At 42.1% G+C, this 23,878-nt stretch overlaps 1 protein-coding gene across 2 annotated transcripts in view; it reads left to right on the top strand.

Moving 5' to 3' along the window:
* CBS (cystathionine beta-synthase) overlaps positions 1–23,878 on the top strand; it is a 144,686-nt gene that overhangs the window by 30,661 nt on the left and 90,147 nt on the right. For both annotated transcript variants that reach the window (XM_030203792.1, XM_030203791.1), the window contains exons 6-9: positions 9,340–9,474; positions 9,573–9,642; positions 16,563–16,654; positions 20,900–21,025. In XM_030203792.1, coding sequence (XP_030059652.1) covers positions 9,340–9,474; positions 9,573–9,642; positions 16,563–16,654; positions 20,900–21,025 — 423 coding nt within the window. The remainder of the gene's footprint in view (positions 1–9,339; positions 9,475–9,572; positions 9,643–16,562; positions 16,655–20,899; positions 21,026–23,878) is intronic.

The following is a 23,878-nucleotide window of genomic DNA, read 5'->3' as shown; positions in this document are numbered from 1 at the left end:
TTTTGAGTGACTGTGCTCGATTATCTACAATAGATATTAAGATCTCTTCTATAGTTGACAGAAGTTGAAATTCGTTTTAATGTGCCTAGCCTCTATGGGGTTCAAGGTGGGGCAATAAAACAGTTTTTAGGTAAGGCATACATAGTGGGGAAAAATATATGCTTAACCATTGGCTCCAGGAACAACCCCCCTTCCTTTTGGTACTGGAGGAATAAGCTACGTGTTTTAATGGTTTGGGAGGCATACAGGGCACAGAATCATTCTAAGAGTCAAAAAGTATTTTTATCCATTTGAGAGGCTTATCTTCAGTCCATCTCTCATATAGCATGCAGCCAAGTGATGAATAGGTTTCAAGCTGTATCATGAAGGCTTTATGAGAGATTCTAGGGCTCTTGGGGGGGGGAGGTGAGTCATTGGGTGGAGTCCATTCTAGGAAGCTAGGTGAAGGTGGTGTAGGGTCATGAAAGTCCAGACCGCGCTACTGCAGTTGATTGTTTCTCTGGGCGGTTGACGATATAGATTTATATGCGGGGAGGGAGTCTTTGGAGACTTTGTATACTTGATTGCTCTGTTTATAAATGTTATATTGTATATTTTGGGGGGAATAAAAAGATTGACAAAGCAGCGGTTCCAGCACAGACCTCACTATTTATCTTTCTCCCTTGAGAATATTGACCATTTAACCTTGTTCTCAGTTTTCCATCTTTTACCTAGTTCTTAATCTACAACAGGACACTGCCTCCTATCCTATGACTTTCTAATTTCTTCAGGAGTTGTTCATGAATTACTTTGTTAGGTGCCTTCTGAAAATCCTGATACACAATACCAACTGGCTCACCTTTATCCACATATTTATTCACCCCTTCAAAGGAATGTAGTAGATTGATGAGGCAGGATTTCCTTCCGGTAGCTTGCTTGATCTTAAAAAAATAAATTACATAATAATAATAGCTCTGCAAGTTGATTTTTTTTATTTCTGTCAGTACTCTAGGATGTATATCATCTGCTCCAGGTGATTTGCTACTCTATCAAGTGGCCCCAGCACCATAATCTCTTGCACCAGATCATGCACTCTACTGTGGACTAGGTCTAGAATTGCTTCCCCTCTTGTTGCTCTCCCATGTTATTTGTTAGGCTTCTAGTATTTGCATACAAATCTGTCTGCTCTGTCTACTATGACCTTTATTGCAACCTCACTATCAGGCCGATCTTTCAGGCTGTGAGATCAGGGTTTATTTTGGTTTCCTACACTCAATGGAATTAGATATAAATTGATCCATGTTATGGGTTTTGCTTATATTTCAACACAATACTGGAATTTGTTGCTTTTAGAGTTAAGATTAACTCGTAATCATTTACATTTCTGTAAACTGTTAAAAACCCATTTGTTTGGATTATATTTATAGTTCTATGCATGAGCTATCTATTTAGTGGTTTTGTCTATCTGTTTAAATTTGATGTTACTTCCTAGGATCCAATAACAGAGTAGATGACGGCAGAAAAAGACCTGCACGGTCCATCCAGTCTGCCCAACAAGATAAACTCATATGTGCTACTTTTTGTGTATGTCTGACCTTGATTTGTATCTACCATTTTCAGGGCACAGACCATAGAAGTCTGCCCAGCACTAGCCCCGTCTCCCACCACCGGCTCTGCCACCCAATCTTGGCTAAGCTTCTGAGGATCCATTCCTTCTGAACAGGATTCCTTTATGTTTATCCCACGCATTCTTGAAGTCCGTTACCGTTTTCATCTCCACCACCTCCCGCGGGAGGGCATTCCAAGTATCCATCACCCTCTCCGTGAAGAAATACTACTTGACATTTTCCTTGAGTCTGCCCACCTTCAATCTCATTTCATGTCCTCTAGTTCTAACGCCTTCCCATCTATGGAAAAGGTTCGTTTGCGGATTAATACCTTTCTTTTTTTTTTTTTTTTTTAGAAATATCTTTATTGTGTCATGGTTGGAACGAATCAATACAAAACAGAGGCAACCCTCCAGTCATGGGAACAAAGACGGCACCAAATTATTTCAATAATGACAAATATGTACCCGATGCCTCATTTAGTTATACAACAAAGAAAACAAAAATAGTCTGAGTGGAAGTCTGAACAGATGCCCCTCCCCTAGGTCTCCACCCTTGTTAAAGATTCTGTATTGTATATTTGAACGTCTGTATCATATCACCCCTGTTTCTCCTTTCCTCCAGGGTATACATGTTCAGGTCAGCAAGTCTCTCCTCATACGTCTTGTAACGCAAATCCCATACCATTCTCGTAGCTTTTCTTTGCACCGCTTCAATTCTTTTTACATCCTTAGCAAGATACGGCCTCCAAAACTGAACACAATACTCCAGGTGGGGCCTCACCAACGACTTATTACAGGGGCATTAAAACCTCTTTTCTTCTGCTGGTCACACCTCTCTCCGCATTGAGCCTGCTTTTAGTGGGAAAGTGCGGGATACAAATATAATAAATAAATATACAGCCTAGCAACCTTTTAGCTACGGCCACCGCCTTGTCACACTGTTTCGTCGCCTTCAGATCCTGAGATACTATCACCCCAAGATCCCTTTCCCCGTCCGTACATATCAGACTCTCACCGCCTAACACGTACGTCTCTCGTGGATTTCTGCTCCCTAAGTGCATCACTTTGCATTTCTTCGCATTGAATTATAATTGCCAAATCTTAGACCATTCTTCTAGCTTCCTCAGATCCTTTTTCATGTTTTCCACTCCCTCCCGGGTGTCCACTCTGTTACAAATCTTAGTATCATCCGCAAAAAGGCAAACTTTACCTTCTAACCCTTCGGCAAGGTCACTCACAAATATATTGAACAGAATAGGCCCCAGCACCGATCCCTGAGGCACTCTGCTATTCACCTTTCCCTCATCCGAGAGAATTCCATTAACCACCACCACCAGTAATAAATAGTATGTAGAGGAATACAAATTTTTATTGTAATTGTATCGGGATACCTTATCTTCCCTATTTTAGTAATATCCTTCAAAGATACTTTGTTATGAACCCATGTGCTTTTGATTGACTATTGACCTTCCCCCAGTAGCTAGTTTAAAAGCTGCTGTGTCTCCTTTTTAAATGTTGATGTCAGCAGCCTGGTTCTATCCTGGTTAAGGTAAAGCCCATCCTTCTGGAATAGGTTCCCCCTTCTCCAGAATGTTGCCCAGTTCCTAACAAATCTAAAACCCTCCTGTCTGTACCATCATCTCATCCACGCATTGAGATTCCGGAGCTCTGTGTGTCTCTTGGGTCCTGCATGTGGAATGGGAAGCACTTCTGAAAACGCTACCCTGGAGGTTCTGGATTTCAGCTTTCTAGCTAAGAGCCTAAATTTGGCTTCTAGAACCCTCCTCCCACATTTTCCTATGTCGTGTACCAAAACAAGAGGCTCCTCCTCAGCACTGTCTAAAATCTTATCTAGGTGACTCGTGAGGTCCGCCACCTTTGCATCAGGCAGACAAGTTACCAGGCAATCTTATCATCCGCCAGTTACTCAGCTGTGCCTAATGGTTGTATCTCCAACTACAGTGACTGTCCTAACCTTTCCCTCCTGGGCAGAAGCCCCAGAAGACACATTCTTAGTGTAAGAGGATATTACATCCCCTGGGGGCAGGATCACTTCCTGCCTCTCCATGGTAATGCTTTCCTTTCAATTGACTTTTCTCCTCCATGGCAGCACAGAGGTTGCCAGACTAAAGTTGGGACTTCTCTATATACCTCTCTGTCTGCATCAGCTTCTCCAAGTCTCCTACTCTAGCCTCCATGGATCGGACTCGTTCCCTGATTGCTAGGAGCTCTTTGCACCATGTACACACATTTAATTGCTCACCAACTGGGAGATAATCGAACATGTGATACTCAGTGCAAAAGACTGGATGGCTCCCATCTCACTGCTGGACTGCTGCCTGCATCTTATTGATTTCTTAATTAAGTTGCTATTAGAGTAGGAATTTGTAAACTGAAGTCCCCTACAATTCATAGTTATAATGCTAGGCTATGTTAATATTTAGGGTTTTATTATTATTGTTATGACTTGTATTGTTATTGGTAGATTCCACTCTAAAGACCTAAGAAGACTATTTCTAAGAACTAATTACTGGCTGATAGAGATGCTCTAATTAACTTTCTATCCTCTTAATTGGTTCAAGAGCCTATAAATCAGAGATGAGGCAGGGGGCAGAGGGAGGGTTAAACTAAACTGAACTTTCTTATGATCATCATCTGTGCAGGACTCCCCACAACTGTACACCACTACCATAGCCCTAAGAAGTGAAGGGGGGCACCTACATGTGGGTACAGTGGGTTTCGGGTGGGTTTTGGAGGGCTCACATTTACCACCACAAGTGTAACAGGTACAGGGGGATGGGCCTGGGTCTGCCTGCCTGAAGTGCACTGCACCCACTAAAACTGCTCCAGGGACCTGCATACTGCTGTGATGGAGCTGGGTATGACATTTGAGGCTGGCAAAAAAAAAATGTTAACTTTTTTTTTAAGGGTGGGAGGGGGTTGGTGACCACTGGGGGAGTAAGGGGAGGTCATCCCCGATACCCTTCGGTGGTCATCTGGTCAGTTCAGGCACCTTTTCACGGCTTGGTCGCAAGAAAAAATAGACCAAGTAAAGTCGGCCAAGTGCTCGTCAGGGATGCCCTTCTTTTTTCCATTATCGGCCGAGGACGCCCATCTCTTAATCACGCCCCAGTCCCACCTTCGCTACGCTGCCGATACGCCCCCATGAACTTTGGTCGTCCCCACGACGGGAAGCAGTTGAGGACGCCCAAAATCGGCTTTCGATTATGCCGATTTGGGCGACCCTGAGAGAAGGACGCCCATCTCCCGATTTGTGTCGGAAGATGGGCACCCTTCTCTTTCGAAAATAAGCCTGATAGTGTCCCCTTGTCTTTATACTTTATGAAAGAGTAAAAAAAGTCATTCACTTTTACATGTTCTATACACCACTCAAGATTATGTAGACCTCTATCATATCCCCCCCTAGCCATCTCTTTTCCATGCTGAAGAGCCCTAACCTCTTAAGCCTTTTCTCATACGAGAAGAGTTCCATCCCCTTTATCATTTTGGTTGCTCATCTTTGAGCCTTTTCTAATTCTGCTATATCTTTTTTTTAGATATGGTGATCAGAATTGTATTCAGTACTCAAAGAGAGGTTGCACCATGGTGCTATGCAGAGGCATTATAATATTCTTCGTCTTGTTTTCCATTCCTTTCCTGATAATTCCTAGCATCCTGTTTGCTTTTTTGGCTGCCTCCACACACTGGGTGGAAGATTTACGCGTATTGTCCATGATAACACCTAGATGTTTTTCTTGGGTGCTGACAGTCTGCATCTGTTTTAACAACTTTGAATAGTTTTGTGTCATCTGCAAATTTAATCACCTCACTTGTCATTCTAATTTCCAGATCATTTATAAATATGTTAAATAACACCAGTCCCAGTACAGATCCCTCCGGCACTCCACTGTTCACCCTTCACCCTCTGTTTTCTATCCATTAACCAGTTACTAATCCACAACAAAACATTGCCTCCTATCCCATTGCTTATTAATTTTCTCAGGAGTCTTTCATGAGAGACTTTGTCAACAGCTTTCTGAATATCTAGATACACTGCATCAACTGGCTCACCTTTAGCCACATATTTATTCACACCTACAAAGAAATAAAGCAAATTGGTGAGGCATAACATCCCTTGGCTGAATCTATACTGATTCTTATGTATAATGGTTCAGTAATTTATTTATTTTTATTTTATTTTATTGCATTTGTATCCCACATTATCCCACCTATTTGCAGGCTCAATGTGGCTTACATAGTTTTGTTGACAGTCATTGCAGGGTGACAGATATATTTGATATTGTGCCGAGATTAAGTAAGGGTAGAAGGAAGAAGGAAAGGGGTGATTAAGGTAGTTATAGTAGGTGAGCTATCTTGACTGAGTGGATTGTCGGGTGGATTAGTGTGGCCGTTAGTTCTCATTGTATGCCTTGTTGAAGAGATATGTTTTCAGGGATCTGCGAAAGATAGTTCTTTCGTTGATTGTTCTCAGGTCTGTGGGCAGTGCATTCCACAGTTTCGTGCCCAGGTACGAGAATGTAGTATCGTGCATCTGCTTGTACTGTAGTCCTTTACAATTGGGGAAGTGTAGGTTGAGGAATTTGCGGGATGCTCTTGTGGCGTTTCTTGGAGGTAGGTCTACGAGATTTAGCATGTAGATTGGGGCGTCTGCGTGAATGATTTTGTGTACAATTGTGCAGATCTTGAACATAATGCGCTCCCTAAGTGGGAGCCAGTGGAGCTTCTCTCTTAAGGGTTTTGCATTTTCATATTTAGTTTTTCCAAATATGAGTCTGGCGGCAGTATTCTGGGCAGTTTGTAGTTTTTTGATAGTTTGTTCTTTGCATCCAGCATATAGTGCGTTGCAGTAGTTCAGATGACTTATTACCATTGACTGTACCAGGGTGCGGAATACGTACCTCGGGAAGAAAGGTTTTACTCTTTTAAGCTTCCACATGGAGTGGCACTCCACTGTTCACCCTTCACCCTCTGTTTTCTATCCATTAACCAGTTACTAATCCACAACAAAACATTGCCTCCTATCCCATTGCTTTTTAATTTTCTCAGGAGTCTTTCATGAGGGACTTTGTCAACAGCTTTCTGAAAATCTAGATACACTGCATCAACTGGCTCACCTTTAGCCACATATTTATTCACACCTACAAAGAAATAAAGCAAATTGGTGAGGCATAACATCCCTTGGCTGAATCTATACTGATTCTTATGTATAATGGTTCAGTAATTTTATTCTGTATGATAGTTTCCACTATTTTGCCTGGCACTGTATTCAGGCTTACCTGTCTGTAATTTCCTGGCTCTCCCTGGAACCTTTTTTAAAAATCGGTCACCCTCCAGTCTTCAAGTACTACAGACAATTTTAACACCAGGTTACAGATCACTAACAGCAGATCAGCAATTTCGTGTTTGAGTTCTTTAGGTAACCTGAGGTGCATACCATCCGGTCCAGGTGATTTAGTACTCTTTAATTTGTCGATTTGGCTCAGTACATCTTTTAGATTCACCGAGATTTCTTTTAGTTTCTCTGCATGAGGACCGACATTGAGCACCTCTGTTATAAAGGATTTTCTAGCAGTTGCAAGAGAAGACATCGAAGGGATTTTAATAGAATTTCTGGTGACTACAGATTAATGTTCTACAGGCTTTGGGTGTTGAGATTGTCAGAACTCTAACTTCTGCCAGATTTAACTCTCATGAGTCTCTTGTGGGTGTGGCCTGGAGACTGAAAAATGAAATCCCTAATTCTCACTACCCTCACCAGATTCATTCTGGTTTTGCAGCTAGCAAGTGTACCACATCAGTTATCAATTTTTTCAAACTTTGATTTCAGACCAAGAACCGTATTTGTTTTCCTGCAGGTCTGTTCCACTTCAGGTTCATTAGAACTTTCGAATAATTTTTATGTTCTGTTTCTGCTAAAAAATCATTAAGGTTTGGTTCAGTTCTTGGTTCCAATTCAGATTCAGTTTAACTCCCTGTCTGCCCGCATCTCTTTCCACCCCAGTTTCCCTCAGGTCATCTCTGTGGAAGTTCAGAAAGCAGCTAGGGCCAAATCTGGATGAAAGGACAGGATGGCAGAAGCAGGGGCAATAAGTGTCTGCTGCTAGGGAGGCAGGTGGTGGATGGATTATTTACATTTTTCAATTGTAAGCCATGACCTTCTGATCTGTGGTAGGAACACAGATGTAATAGGTTTCAGTTGACAAATTAGGTATGAGAATTAGTACAGTGTTTCCAGAGGAGTACTTTTGTCTGTTGACTTTCTAGTGATTTCAGTGTAAGGGGATTTCTGGGATTATAATTGATTCTTTGGTGGTTGCAGGAAAGGGGATGTTAATGATTATAAATGTCGGTCCACAAGCTAGTCAGGTTTTCAGGATTTCCCCAATGAATAAGCGTGAGATCAGTTTGCATGCACTGCTTCCATTGTATATAAACAGATCTCGTGCATATTCATTGTGGAAATCCTGAAAACCCAGCAGCAATGAAGGCAGATCATCAGATGATCACACATAATGTAAAGGTATAAGAATCTTTAATGCATAAATAAAATACAAAGCCCAGTGTGGCCACTTTTGACCTACAAGGCTGTGTCAGGGGTAACTGTTAACCAGACATAAAACACTCAATAAATAGCCCAATAAATAAATAAAATAATAGCATTTTATGTAAAATAATCTTAAATGTGAAATAATCAAATATGCAAATTAATGTTTAATAACGATATCACAATTAAACAAAATAAAAAATGAACATACATAGTGTCATAAATACCTTTCTGATACCTTTCTGACTGTTTTGTACACACCATTGTCTTCTGACAGAATACTTAGTTAATATAGAGCTAGTTTTGACTCTGAAGTTTGCTGACACATACTACTTCATAAAACAGAATATTTTGTTAAAAATAGTTCTGATCTTCACTTAGTTTTAAATCCTCACTTTGTATGTTCTCTCTATATTGAACCAACTACTTGATTGGAAAATGTGGGGTACAAATGCAGAAATAAATAAAGAAAAGAAAAATATTTATGACACTATGACCTGTGTTTACAAAGACGCGCTATAGGCGCGTTAGAGTTTTTAATGCATGTTAAATACGAATGCGCATCAAACGCTAACGCGCCTATAGGAATGTATTGGTGCATTCGCATTTAACGTGCCTTAACTTTAAAGGTGCGTTAAAAACGCTATCACGCCTTAGTAAACCTACCCCTATGCATGTTCATTTCTTATATTATTTGATTGTGATATCATTATTGAACATTAATTGGCATATTTTATTCACATTTGAGATTATTTTATGTAAACCAATTCAAAACTGCATAGAGCAATACTATATCAAAAATTTAACTCACTCTATTTTATGTAAAATGCTACAGTTTTATATATTTATGTATTCATTGGTCTGTTTATTGAGTTGTTTATTGATGGTCTTATGGCTGGTCAACAGCTGCCCCTGATGTAGCCTTGTAGGTGAAATGTGGCCATGTTGAACTTTTTGTTTTATTTATGCATTGTAGCTTCTTACACTACTACTATTGTGTGATCATCTGGTGATCTGCCCTTTTTGCTGCTGTTGATAGCATCTCATTTGTCTCAGTCCTGAAAACCCGACTGGATCTGGGTTGTGGACCTTGAGGACCGACATTGAGCACCCCTTTTTTAAAGGATTTTCTAGCAGTTGCAAAAAAAGACGTCTAAGGGATTTTAATAGAATCTGTTGACCACAGGTTGATGTTCTACGGGCTCTGGGTGCTGAGATTGTCAGGACGCCAACTTCTGCCAGATTTGACTCACCAGAATCCCATGTGGGTGTGGCCTGGAGACTGAAAAATGAAATCCCTAATTCTCATATTTTGGACCAGGTAATAATATTTCTGAATTCTGTAGAACATACCAATATAGTAGGAATAAGGCAAAGTTATTGCTTGTCTACTTAACCAAATTCTCTCTGACTTCTTAGTATCGCAGTGCCAGTAATCCCCTTGCACACTATGACTCAACAGCGGAGGAGATCTTGCAGCAATGTGATGGTAAGTCAGTACTTATATTGAAGGGCTTTTATTGCTCATTTTCATCCTTCATTGTGAAAGAAATGTTTTATTTCTTTTTCTGAAACTATTTTTATTAAATGATTTGTGGTACAGGACATAGCATATATCTCACCCTACACTAATTCCAAATTTCAGGGTTCAAACTGCTGGGGTATGGCATATGTAAACCAGAGCAAAAACTAATACAAAGATGAAAACTCATCTAGCATATTATGGGGCACTTCTACTAAGCTGCATTAGGCGCTAATTCGTGCCTCACACAGCAAAAACAGCATAACGCAGTATGTGCTAAATGGTTTGGTGTTAGTTTTCCATCTGCACACACTAACCCCTGGATTCTATATATGGCGCCTGAAAATACGTGCGGAAAGCAAAGCATATTCTATAACAATGTGCATAACTTAATTGATTAACTAGCTAATCAGCGCTGGATGTTAAGCAATTATCAGCACTGATTGGCATTAATTGAGATTTACGCGCACAACTCGCTAAATGTATTCTATAATGTAAGCCACATTGAGCCTGCAAATATGTGGGAAGATGTGGGATACAAATGTAACAAATAAATAATGTGGTGTGCCTAAATTCTAAGTTGCATAGTTGAAAAGGGGGTGTGACCATGGGTGGGGTGTAGTCGTTTCTAAAACGTGCTCATTATTATAGAATACACCTGATCTGTGTCTAATTTAGGTGTTGGGATTTACACCAAGTAAAATGTAGCCTAAATGGGCGCGACCAAATTTAGTTGCGAGGCGAGCTGCTCGGCGTATTCTATATACCGCACGGAAATTTGTCTATTCTATAAAATTTAGACATACTTTAGAGAATATGTCTAGGTGTAATTTTTTTCTGTGCAGGTTTTTCAAGCGCCATATATAGAATCTAGCCCTAAGTGTATACTTTTAATTTTTTTTGTAGTTTTTTTTGGAGATGGTGTCTCAGGGGCAGAGAGTGAGTGTAGATGCATTAATCAGCTAGTGCACAGACATTACCGCCATGCTAACTGATTAGTACATCCATAATGCAGGAGCCCTTAGCACCTTCTAAATAGGAAGTGGTAAGTGCAGTTGCAGTCATTTCTTAAAATGGTCGTACTCATGGCCAGAAAACGATATAATACAAAACTGCCTCTTTTACGGTCACGCTAGAAATGGGCATAGTATGTGGTGAAAGACCCATGTAAGGGTGCACTAAGCCCATCTATTAGTGCAGCTTAGTAAAAGGACTTAGCGCCCCTTCGGACCAGCCCAGCTGAACAGATGGGTTGTGCGTGCCTTCCAGCAGGTGGAGACTGAGAACATTGTTTCTTGAGAGCCAATAAGAGCCCAGCTCAGCCCCCTTAAGTCTCAGTATTCTCAGTCTCCAGCAGGTGAAAGGTGTGGTGAGCCCTTCAGTCTCATTTCTTTATCTTTGTCTGAATTATAAATCTTTATTTTTCTCTTGCATTCTCTCTGTGCTCCGCTGTGGGAACAAAATTGATTGCTGGCTGAGGCAGAGACCTGTGGGGGTTTCTTTCGCCTTAGGAGTGCAAACTGAGATGGCCGGGTCCCTCTTCCCCTCTTTCACCCCAAGCCTATCTTGCATACTCTGGCACAGTTAATATTTTACAGGCTGGCCTACACCCCTTCGAGAGAAAGGTACAGAAGTGCCGCGGGGGACATCCACGTTGTAGTTATATTTCTCTGAAATCAAGAGCATTCCTTGAAGGGAGAGTTTAAAATTACAGAGCACTGCAGCGGCTTAATAAAAAAAAAAGTGAAAGTCATAATAACCTGACCAGCGCACATCCTTTTGCCTTCTCTCCCTATTCTCCCTAATCTCTTTCTGGGTGGCTGTTTTCTCGGGCAGTTGGAGCGCCGGCCGCGTGGCAGCCATGTCTCAGAAGTTGTGTCTGTGTGCTGTTTGTCAGCGCTGGGGGGGGTCACAGCAGACTGCATGTTTAAAATTTGCATGGGTGCTGATACAGCCACAAGTGTGAGCAGCTCTTCTATTCCCTCAGGTTTGGCAGATTCTTCCACGGTGGGACTGTCTGTTTCGGCAGTGCTAGTTTTTGCGGGAACGTCTGCAATTTTGGATTCTCAGTCGGTCTCGGAGCAAGCTGCTGCGCATGGTGTGAGGCCTAGTTGACAGCTGAGCAGGCGGGTGCACAGGGAGGACCTCCGGAGGGAAGTTCCCCTCCTGAATTTGTTTTGGCAATGTATAAGGCATACTTAGACAGGTCGCTCATCAGCCCATTTTGCCTGCTGAACATAACCAGAGGCCTCTCCTTGGCTCCAAAAGATCTCTGGTCTCATGGGAAGACCAGGAGGTAGCGGCAGGTCTCGATATGAAATCCTTCAGTGAGGGGGATGATGGATGATGGTATTTTACTATGAGGTCTATGATGTTGAGGAAGATTCCTTCCCTGCAGCCACGGATTTGCCACCAGGGGAATATCTATCAGTGGTTCAAGTGAAGTAAGCTCTATGTATTACTCGAAAAGCGCACTCCCGGTAACCAGGACCGCTGACCAGATTCGAGATGCCTTTAAGGTGTGCTAACATGTCCCACAAATCCAGATTCACTCTCAAATCCTGCTCCCATCTAGCTCTAATCTGTTCTAGATCCTCAAACCTCCAAAAAGACCACAACGCCTTGTGAATGCTCGATATTGTAGGAGCTCTATCTGAAAGCACCTCAAAAAACGATCTAATTTTAGCTCCTAGTTTGAGACGCAGCGCCGCAGCATCTAATGTCCTAATGAAATGTTTTAATTGGCAATGAGCAAATGTGTCCCCCCATTGAATAGACTCTTAGTTTTTCTACTGATCTAATAGTCGTAACTCTCCGTCTGCTCCCAAGACCGCTTCTAAGCAGCCCAACCCCAATTCAGGTTGGATTATCTAAACCTGAAAAAAAGGCTGGGTTGCCCCTAATGGTCAGAAGTTCCGTAATCCTAGGGTTCCCGCCTAAACAATTTCCCAAGAACCACCAGGCCTATCTCAAAGGGCTCAAAAGAGCACTATTTCTCAAGTGCCCAGGAATTAGAGACCTATCTACCTGCAATAGAGAGTGTAATTTAAATGGGGCAAAGAACGCTACCTCAAAATCCAGGGGCGTATAGTAACTTGAGGAGAATAGCCAATCTCTGACTTGTCTTACACATGTCTTAGGAGGCAAGCAAAGTTGTAAAGCTTCAAATTGGGTAAGCCCAGACCCCCCTGAGCCCAGCCCCCTAGCATAAATTGACATCTCACCTTTGCTTTCTTCTTTGCCTAGCAGAATCCCGTCACCAAGTGATAAAATTGTCTAATGTCTTTTCTTAACAGGCGCAGAGGCAGAGTCTGCAGTAAGTATAGCCATCTAGGGAGTATCACCATTCTAACAAGACATAAGCATCCAATCAGTGGCATAGGCAACGCTTGCCACCTCTCCAACTGCTGTTCGGTGTGAGAACTCCCAGATACATAAATGATCTGTCTGCCCAACAAAGGGGGAATCTCCCGTGCCAAGAGAGGCGAACATCCAGCCATGTGGCCAGAGCCTCAGATTTATCTATGTTTAAGCAAAAACCAGAATAATCTCCAAACTCCTTGAAGACCTCCAGTAAGGCTTGCAGCAAATCCCAGGGGTCTGTAAGCATCACTAGGAGATCATCAGCAAAGGCAGCTAATTTAAACTTGACCCTCCCTAATGTGACCTCATGTATAGCAGGGTTTGAATAAATATCACGTATCAATGGATCAAGATATATAGCAAAAAGTAATGGCAATAAAGGGCATCCCTGCCGAGTCCCACGACCAATCTCAAAATCATCTGAAACTTGACCGTTTACCATTACCCTGGCACATGGCGAAGCATATAGGGTCTTGACCGCTCCCACAAACCAACCCTCAAAACCATAAGCTTCCAGAACTGTAAACAAGAAATCCCACTGAACGCAATCAAAAGCCTTCTCGGCATTGAAACACCATCAAAGAAGGCTCCAGAGCTGTACTCACACGCTCCAAAGAAGCCAATATATGCCTGAGATGTTTTGCTACTGAACGACCCTGAACAAATCCCACCTGTGCATCATGGGTGAGCTTCAGCAAAATTCGGCCCATCCTTAGCCAAGATTTTTGCAGAAAGCTTTACCTCATAATTCAAGAGGGAAATGGGCCTATATGATGCTGGTAAGGCTAAATCGCTATTTGTTTTTGGGAGCACTATAATTTGGGCTAGATTCAGTTGGCATGGTAACACTCTTGCCTCCACCCAAGCATTAAATGCCTGTGCTAAAGGTTGAACAATAGCCTCCCCCAACTGCTTGTAAAATTCAGCCCGGAAGCCATCCGGTCCCGGGGCCTTACCCAGCTGGCTGCGACTTATCACCCAACTAACGTCATTTGGATGTATGGGGGTATTTAAAGCTTCCCGGTCTGTTGGAGTCAGCCTAGGGGTCTCCAGTCCATCCAGATAAAGACTACCTGGTAGACTGTTCGATGACTCAGCTTTGTACAGATTTTGATAAAAGGTTTTAAAAGTATCCTGGGTACACGATCACAGAGATACATCCTTGATGTGAGAAGATACTGTATGACAAGGGGGCCATGTTTTAGCTAAGGGATCACTTCCTGCTACACAGGGAGACCTTACTTATCCAGGGCAGCACAGGGACCACCAGACTGGAGGCAAGACAGCTCTGTTATGTTCTTGAAGACCACCTCTTTATACCTCTCTGTTTTCCCTACCGTCCTAGGTTTGCCTTTTGTCCTTCAGCAATCAAACTAGTTCTCTCAGAGCCAGGGACCCTCTGCACCAAGTTCTCCTATACAACCACTCTCCATCTTGTAAATAATTGTACATGTGGCACTTGTTGCAAAAACTAAATAGTGCTTATTTTGCTACTAAGCTGTTGAATGTTTAGCTATTTAAAGTTGTTCAGGGGATGGGAATGGTTTTTCAATTTTTTTGGTATAATTTGTTATGATGTTAATGACCAAATTGTATTTAATCTGTTGGTAAAGTCAGGATTACTCAACTGTTGATGTAAATCTTTTATTGATTCTTGTGAAACATTTCCTTATTGATCTCTTAATTGGGGTAACAGTGTCTTTATCTAGGAAAATGCATAGGGTGGGTGGGAATTAACATGTATTGTACTTTTTTGGGATCTTATCAGGTACTTGTGACCTGGATTGGCCACTGTTGGAAACAGGATGCTGGGCTCGATGGACCTTCAGTCTGTCCCAGTATAGCAATACTTATACACTTATATGTACTTATGCACTACCTTACAGCAATAGCTCCCTCATACATTCTCACAACAAAACAATAATCTTTTTACAAAAACTTTTTTTCAGCCACTATTTGTGATATTTAGCCATTATCCCCCTCGTTCTAGAACAGCTTTACCTCTCCACTCCCGACATCACGGTCGAAACCCAGGCCAAAGTTTCAGCCTGCCTTTCCGACATTGCTGCCTGGATGTCCAACCGGCATCTGAAATTGAACATGGCAAAGACTGAGCTCCTTATCTTTCCACCCAAACCCTCTTCTCCTCTTCCCCCACTTTCCGTCTCTGTTGACAACACCCTCATCCTCCCCGTCTCTTCAGCACGCAATCTCGGAGTCATCTTCGATTCCTCCCTCTCCTTCTCTGCCCATATCCAGCAGACAGCTAAGACCTGTCGCTTCTTCCTCTATAATATTAGCAAAATTCGCCCATTCCTCTCTGAACAGACCACCCGAACCCTCGTCCACTCGTTCGTTACCTCTCGTCTTGACTATTGCAACCTTCTCCTCGCTGGCCTCCCGCTTGGCCACCTATCCCCCCTTCAATCTGTCCAAAATTCCGCCGCACGTCTTATCTACCGCGTGAACCGATACTCTCATATCACCCCATCTCAAGTCTCTTCACTGGCTCCCAATCCACTACCGTATACAGTTCAAGCTTCTCCTATTGACCTTCAAGTGCACTCAATCTGCTGCCCCCCATTACCTCTCTACCCTCCTCTCCCCGTATGTTCCCACCCGTAACCTCCGCTCTCAGGACAAATCACTCCTATCTGTACCCTTCTCCACCACCGCTAACTCCAGACTCCGCCCCTTCTGCCTCGCAGCACCTTATGCCTGGAACAGACTTCCTGAGCCCATACGCCATGCGCCCTCCCTGCCCATCTTCAAGTCCTTACTCAAGGCCCATCTCTTCTCCCTTGCTTTTGGCGCCTAACCACCTTCCCCAATCCTGTTACCTACACTGACTACGTAGTATGTTACCGTTCGATTGTAAGCTCTCTTGAGCAGGGACTGTCCCTCCCCGTGTTTAAACTTGTACAGCGCTGCGTAACCCTGGCAGCGCTATAGAAATGCTAAGTAGTAGTAGTAGTAGTAGTACCTATATTCAGAGGTCTGACGTCACCAGCTTTGCCGAATATCATCCCCATTGTGCCTAATCTAATGTAAGACCATGACACCAGAGGCATAGCTAGGTGGGGTGTAAGGGGAGTGGCTGCTCTCTCAAACAGATTTTGACCCATGAGAGTCAGTGCTTCAGCTTCACACTGACACCTGTTTTACAAAAGGTTTGCTCCCCCTAACATTACAACTAGACTACACTTCACTGAATCCCCCCAAATTTTAGAAGTTTGCATTTTAACTGTATAACTACAGCTGGATAATTTAATTAAAAATGTATGTCATCTGATTCATTTGCATTCTGTTTCTACTTTGAGCATTTAAATACTGTGCAACTGTTTAAAATCAGCTTTATGTATGTATAGGTGGTTTTCCATAGCAGCTCAGGTTTCTTCAGGTCTTCCTATTTCCCTTCTGGATGCAGCCTGTCATTTCAAGGCATGATTTTTATTTTGTTATGGCTGTTGATATTTTTCTGTTTATTGGAATGACAGCACTGTCTCAATTTCTCACTAATGCAGGTAAATTAGATATGGTGGTGGCAGGAGCTGGCACTGGTGGAACCATCACTGGTATTGCCAGAAAACTGAAGGAGAAATGCCCAGAATGCAAGGTAAGGAGACATCAGATACAAAAGTATGATGTAAAATCAATTAACCAGGTAAAGAACAATTTAAAAAGTCATGTCAGCTTATAAAGCAATGGTTTATGTGTTGAAATAGGCATTTTTATAAAAATGTGAATCTTGGTATGTGCATAAAGATACACATGAAACAGAGGACAGGAAGCCAAACTGTAACAGCAAAAGGGGGGTAAAAACTGTGCCCTGCTTGGCCAAGTTTCACCCAAAGAGGCTGCGTCAGGGGTCTATAATACTACAAAACAAAATACATATATAAATTTCACATTCAAAACTAAAATCAATGAACAGCATAAGTATTTGAATAAATAAATAAACATGCTTTAAAACATAAGCAAGCATAAAGATTCGATAAAATAAACTGAAAAAGAAATAGAAATAATTGAAAACAGCTTAACAACCCACACATCAAAACAGAGAGGTTTGTTTACTAAAGCTTAGCTCGAGTTATCTGTATTTGTCCATCAATCTATATGCTGCAGTTTCTGGAATGCCCTCTCCCATAGAAAATGGGATAGTCCAATTGGGCCCAATTTTGATGTATATTTTCACCAGTTTACCCCCTATGCTAAATTTGGTCCTGTTAGGTTTTTTTGAGAGTTATGTTGCTTTCAGACAGACCTTTTTTAACCACTTTGAGGTAAATTCTATAAATGGTTCCGAAAAAATAGCGCTTAGCACTATTTTATAAACAGCACTTATTTAGGCGCCGTTTATAGAATAGCATTTAGCACCGGGAACTGCAACTACTTTTAGTCGTGGCCATTTACACCAGTGAAACCCTGGTGTAAATCCTTGAGCCTAAATTAGGCACGAATCCCCCAAATTCCATAACTACGTGCATAAATGAAAGGATCGCCCCTGATCTGTCCATGACCCTCCCATTGCCGTGCCCCCTTTTTTGACCTGCATGCCCACACCTAAATTTAGCCAATTAGCACCAATAATTGCTTAGTAAAATTCCAATTATCAGCACTAATTGATTTGTTATGTAATTAAATTGTGCACAGAAATTCGGCATGCACTCAAATTTGTGCTCTCAATTTAAAGCGCCATTTATAGGATTTGGGGGTTTATGTATAATTACTTTCAATATTCCATTGGATTGTAATAATTAAAAATGTTTTAGGAAGATTGTTTTTTCATTTAAAATATTCAGAGCAAACCAACTGCAGGAAAAAAAGAAAGAAAAGAAAACTAAAGAGACAGTAAAGTACCTCTTGTAGTGAAATACAATCCTGAGCAAGAAAAACTGAGACAACATACACTATAAATGACCTATGTCCACTTCTTAAGGAGGATGAATCACTGAGGGGTCTTTTTACTAAGCTATGGCAAAAAGTGGCCTGTGGTAGTGTGTGCGTCTCTTTTTGGCACGTGCCGGGCCAGTTTTTACCGCGTCTGGAAAAAAGGGCTTATTTTTAATGGGCCGGGAAAAGGGCCTGTAATAAAATTGAAACCAGCAAGCGCCTAATTCCGGCCTGAGCCCTTAATGCCACCCATTGATCTAGCAGTAAGGGCTCACGTGCTACACGCTTGGTGACCGGTCGGCGTACGCCAACTGCCGATTTATGCCAGAAATGCCGTGTGCGGTAGGAAGTAACTAAATCATCCAGGCGGGCGATACAGGCACATGGCAAATCTGAAATTGCCACCAGCCTGGTGGTAGTTTCATTTTGGCGCATGCTGCATATGCGTAGAGCCTAACGCGCCTTTGTAAAAGGGCCCCTGAACGAGAGATTCCCTGTTCAACTTGTTCTGGTGTTCCGACTAAGAACCAATCATCTAACAAGCTCTGAAAAAAGAATTGCACAGGGCCCTGCAATAGAACCTGGCGCAGACTATGCAAGCACATATCTTAGGAATCCACATGGGAAAGACATTTAGTATAAGGGGATCTTTCTCATGTTCCTCCTCTAATGGCACAAATATTACATAGTGCAGAAAATGTAAAGAAGAATGGTACATTGATGAGACAGGCTGATATTAAAGACCAGAATCAATTCATATAGATATAAGATGACATGTCACAGAACAGAAAAGTCCAAACAAAAAAACAGCACCACGGGCCTTTAAAAATGGAACACAGTTCCATTTTTAAAGGCCCGTGGTGCTGTTTTTTTGTTTGGACTTTAGTTTGTATTTCGTTCCTTCTCTTTTGTTATATACAGAACAGAAAAGTGACATATTGATGGGAGTGCACTTATCAGGATATTCAAATGACAATGTAAAATAATCCAGAAGTTTAAAAGTTGAATTTAAAATGATCAGACATTTTTCTAATCCATTATGAGTCATAAAAATCTACTGTCTTTCACCTTCTGATAATCCATCAATCTCATCCATTCCCCCACCACTACCTTTATCTTTCATCTAGAATAGTGTTTATGATCACTTTTCTGCAATGTTATCTTTTGCTTACTGTGTTATAACATAGGGAAGTGTTAGATCCCAAAAACTAATGAAGAAATATGTTGTTATTCCAATTAAATGTATCTTATTTTAGTTGTGTTTATATATTAACCTTTATTTCTGTGCATTCAGATGGCATAACATGACAACTACACTACTTAACCATTGCTTAGCTAGAAATCTCATTTGTGTGACTAGTGGGCTCATTTTCAAAAGAGAAGGACGCCCATCTTTCGACATAAATCGGAAGATGGACGTCCTTCTCACAGAGACATCCAAATCGGTATAATCGAAAGCCGATTTTGGACGTCTCCAACTGCTTTCCGTCGCATGGATGGCCAAAGTTCAAGGGGGCATGTCAGAGGTGTGGCGAAGGTGGGATATGGGCATTCCTAACACTTGGATGTCCTCGACCCATAATCGAAAGAAACAAGGACGTCCCTGACAAACACTTGGGCAACTTTACCTGGTCGTGTTTTTCTTACAACCAAAATGACCAGATGACCACCGGAGAGAATCAGGGATGACCTCCTCTTACTCCCCTAGTGGTCACTAACCCCCTCCCACCCTCAAAAAATATCTTTAAAAATATTTTGTGCCAGCCTCTATGCCAGCCTCAGGTGTCATACGCAGGTCCATGACAGCAATATGCAGGTCCCTGGAGCGGTTTTAGTGGGTGCAGTGCACTTCAGGCAGGCGGACCCAGGCCCATCCCCCCTACCTGTTACTTTTGTGGAGGAAACAGCGAGCCATCCAAAACCCACCACAAACCCCGGTGCCCCCATTCACCCATAAGGGCTATGGGAGTGGTGTACAGTTGTAGGTAGTGGGTTTTGGGGGGGCTCAGCACACAAAGTAAGGGAGCTATGTACATGGGAGCAATTTATGAAGTCCACTGCAGTGCCCCCTAGGGTGCCCGGTTGATGTCCTGGCATGTCAGGGGGACCAGTGCACTATAAATGCTGGCTCCTCCCACTACCAAAGGGCTTGCATTTGGTCGTTTCTGAGATGGACATCCTTAGTTTCGATTATTACCGAAAATCAGAAACGACCAAGTCTAGGGACGACCACATTTAAGGATTTGGACAACCCTGACGGTATTTTCGAAATGAAAGATGGACGTCCATCTTGTTTCGAAAATACGGGTTTCCCCGCCCCTAGATCGGGACGTTTTGCGAATACGTCCATATCAAAACATGGACGTCCCTTTTGAAAATGCCCCTCTAGGTAAATCTGCTTGCCTTTACAGAAAATAAAATTGTTTACTTGTGTATTCTTCGAAGAAAACACTACAGGTGGGTCAAGTAACAGTGCTGACCACGAAATGAATGATCTTTTTAGAGCTTTCTAGAATGGTCTAAAGGCTTATGTATAAGAATTTCATAATACTGTAGCCTTATAGCCTTCCTCAGTTCTGTTGAGCCTTGACTGGAGGATGTGTGGAACAGCTTCATTGTTGTTAAAACACAGAGTGCAGCACAGGCACTCTTGAGCATGAACAGTGAAGGCCTTTAGGCCTTTCCAGATGGCTCTGGATTGTCTGGCATCCAGCACAGGAATATGAGTCACTTGTGTGATTGGACTTCTGTATTCAGAGAACCCAGTTACATGTCACCAAATTGCTTTTTATTGTAAGAGGGCAGCTTCATCTTGCTCTTGTCAGTTACTTGGCCAATCAGAGCTTGCCTTTACTGTTCTCATTGCCTCTGCTCTCTTGGGTTTCCTAAATCTACCCCTCCTTCTTGGGGTACTCAAGGGCTGAATAATCATTCCACCTCCTTGGTGATTTTGTTTCTGTTTTCTCAGATCATTGCTGTTGATCCTGAAGGTTCCATTCTTGCTGAGCCAGAAGAGCTAAATCAGACAGATAAAACCATGTATGAGGTGGAGGGGATTGGGTATGACTTTATTCCAACAGTTCTTGACAGATCAGTAAGTATAATTATACCACTTGCATAGCCCAAAGATTTGGGGGTGGGATGCATTGGTATGTGAGCCTCTATTATACAGAGGCTAGGGAGGAAAGAAACTATTAAATTTGGCTGCCCTTACCTTCTTCCCAGGCACAGAATAGGGCATAAGAGCTTTATCTGTAAACTGCACCCATCCCTCTCAGTCTTGAAGCCAAGGTATTCAGTATGAGTATTTCTAGTGACCTCTGTTATGTAAATGTTATATTTTCTAACACATTTAGCATATTGGACTGTACTGAAAATTTCTGCTTTCCCCCAGAAAGGCAGTAGTAGCTGCTGGGAACACTCTCACATATACTGTATCATTGCTCTTGTCTGCAAGATTAACTTTCAAAATAGTAATCTGTAACTTACTGGCCACAGACAGCAAGTTTAAAAAAAAAGCAGATTTATAGCTATTTGATTTCATGTGAGCAATTGTTACTAAACCTTTTGTAAATCATTGGAAGAATATAACCACTCTAGAAATGAATATGTGGTGGAACATACTCATTCAGAAAATATGAAAGTGTAGCACCAGAGAAAAATAATTTTGTATTTCAATGTCAGCAAATGTGGAGGAAGTTGGATTGATTTGTCATGCAGTGACCATTGATGTTATAGCTGAGGAGTCCAATGTACCGTCATGTTATTTTTGTTATTATTCATGTATAGGTAGAAAACCCAGAGGGTAGGGCTATGAGATTTATAGGTAAAATGCACTCCTTTCTGCTCTAATAACGCTGACTTAGAGGATGCTGGGAGATAGTGTTAACAAATACTTTGACAGGCGTGAATCATACTCATAATACTGAGGATGAGCCTACAAGTGCTTATGAAGAAGGGTTAGGGCAGCTATTGAAGTTGGTGATTTCATCATTAGGAATGTAGATATCTGGATGACTGGTTGATGTGAGGATCACTTGGTAACTTGCCTGCCTGCTGTGAACAAGGTAGACCTCAGGAGTCACTAGATAGGATTTTGGACAGTACTGAGGAATAGTTGGTTGTTGTGGTGCATAGGAAGGTGTGGGAGTGAGTTTATAGAAGGCAAGTTTAGGCTTTGAGGTAGAAAGTTAAAATCTAGAGCCTTCCAAGATTAGCATAATCAAAAATACTCTCAGTTCCACATTCAAGACTCCAGAAAATTGCAGAGTCTCGGTGCATGGATGCAACAACGGTGCAGGGAAGAGGGCCTGACTTTGCATATGTAAGGAACCGGACAACTGTTTGGGGAAGGGGGAGGTCCACTTTAACCAGGATGGAACCCGGCTTCAGGTGCTAACATTTTAAAAGGAGATAGACCAGTTTTTAAATTAGAACATGGGGGAAAGCCAACAGTTGCGTAGCATTGCACGGTTCGGAGTAAAGTGTCTTCAAGGATACGAACAAAAGAGAGATGTTAGAGAACTCCAACAGAGAGGTTGAAATAATGTCAAAAGTACCTCAGATGCCCTTAAATAAAGGTTAGAGTTCAAAGATTCTAAATTATCTGTCAACTGCTAAGCATGTTATAAACACAAACAAAAAAAAACATACTTTGAAATGAGGGGGTCTCTCTGCTTATGTATGAAAAAGGCCGGGTATTCTGTTAGCATCAAGTGTCTGTGTAGGGCTGATCTGTACTAATTCAGGGCTCCTTTTACAAAGCAGCAGTACTGATTCCCACACAGCAAATGCGACAAAGCCCATTCAGTTCCTATGGGCTTCATAGCGTGTACTGTGGCTTTGTAAAAGGAGCCCTAAATTAGTACAGCTTCTTTTATTTTCCAATAGGTGTATTAATGATCGTCTGCCCACTGCAAAGTTCAGGGCGTTTTTTTCTAGGAAGGATCTTGTGTGACCCCCCTGGAAATTAGCTTGTACACATACTAGATTCTGTGGTCCAACTTGTTAAGAATACTTTAACTTTGTAGTAAAAAAGTGGTTTTAAGAGCTGTCCTTTATTACTTTTATTTAAGTACAGTGCACTTCATTTAAGTGCATGTCAGATAATCGCATGTTCTGTTTAACTGCATGCCGTACTTCGATCCCCTTTTTGGCGCCATCAGTTTCTATGGGGACAAACTTCGGTTTAGCACACCACTGATAAGTGCAAGGTTCGCTTATATGCATGGTTTAAGAATGCTCCTCTGCAGGAAAGACTTCGCATAAGCGCACGCACAGAATATGGAAGCCGATTGGCGCGTGACAAAGTCCACCATTTCCACCACTCTAATCACTAGGCCACTCCTCCAAGACTTTCAGCTAGCTGATTAGCTTTCTCCATAGGCAGTGGACCACTGACAGGAAACTGACTGCTCCTGACTTGAGCTCTCTACTAGCGAGCGATTCCTGATGGAACACTTGCATTCAAACGCCAAAACTACAGGAAGTAAAACATCGAAGGACCGACTGACGATTCTCCTTTTCTGCAATATGGATGGGAGTGAGAAGTTGGAACCACTCATCATTGGACAGACCAAACAGCCCCGTTGCTTCAAGAATGTTAAGTGACTTCCTGTGTCATACGAGGCTAGTGCAAATTCATGGATGACTGGGGATATATGGAAGCAGTGGCTAAAGAAGTTAGACACTAGAATGCGGGCACAAAAGCGTCAGATTTTGTTTCTTAGTGATAATTGTGCTGCACACAGTGATGATGTCAGGCTGTCTAACGTCAAGGTGGTCTTCCTCCCACCAAACACTACCTCTCTGATCCAACCTCTGGATCAGGGCATAATAGCCAATTTCAAACAACATTATCGGGCTCTTGTGCTATGTCATCTGATGAGCGTTATGGATGACCAGACTGGCAAGGATAAACGTGCTGTTGAACTGGCTCGTAATCTAT

This window comes from Microcaecilia unicolor, chromosome 5 (genome assembly GCF_901765095.1).
Source record: "Microcaecilia unicolor chromosome 5, aMicUni1.1, whole genome shotgun sequence".
NCBI lineage: Eukaryota > Metazoa > Chordata > Amphibia > Gymnophiona > Siphonopidae > Microcaecilia > Microcaecilia unicolor.
This window is presented reverse-complemented; position numbering and strand designations above follow the sequence as displayed.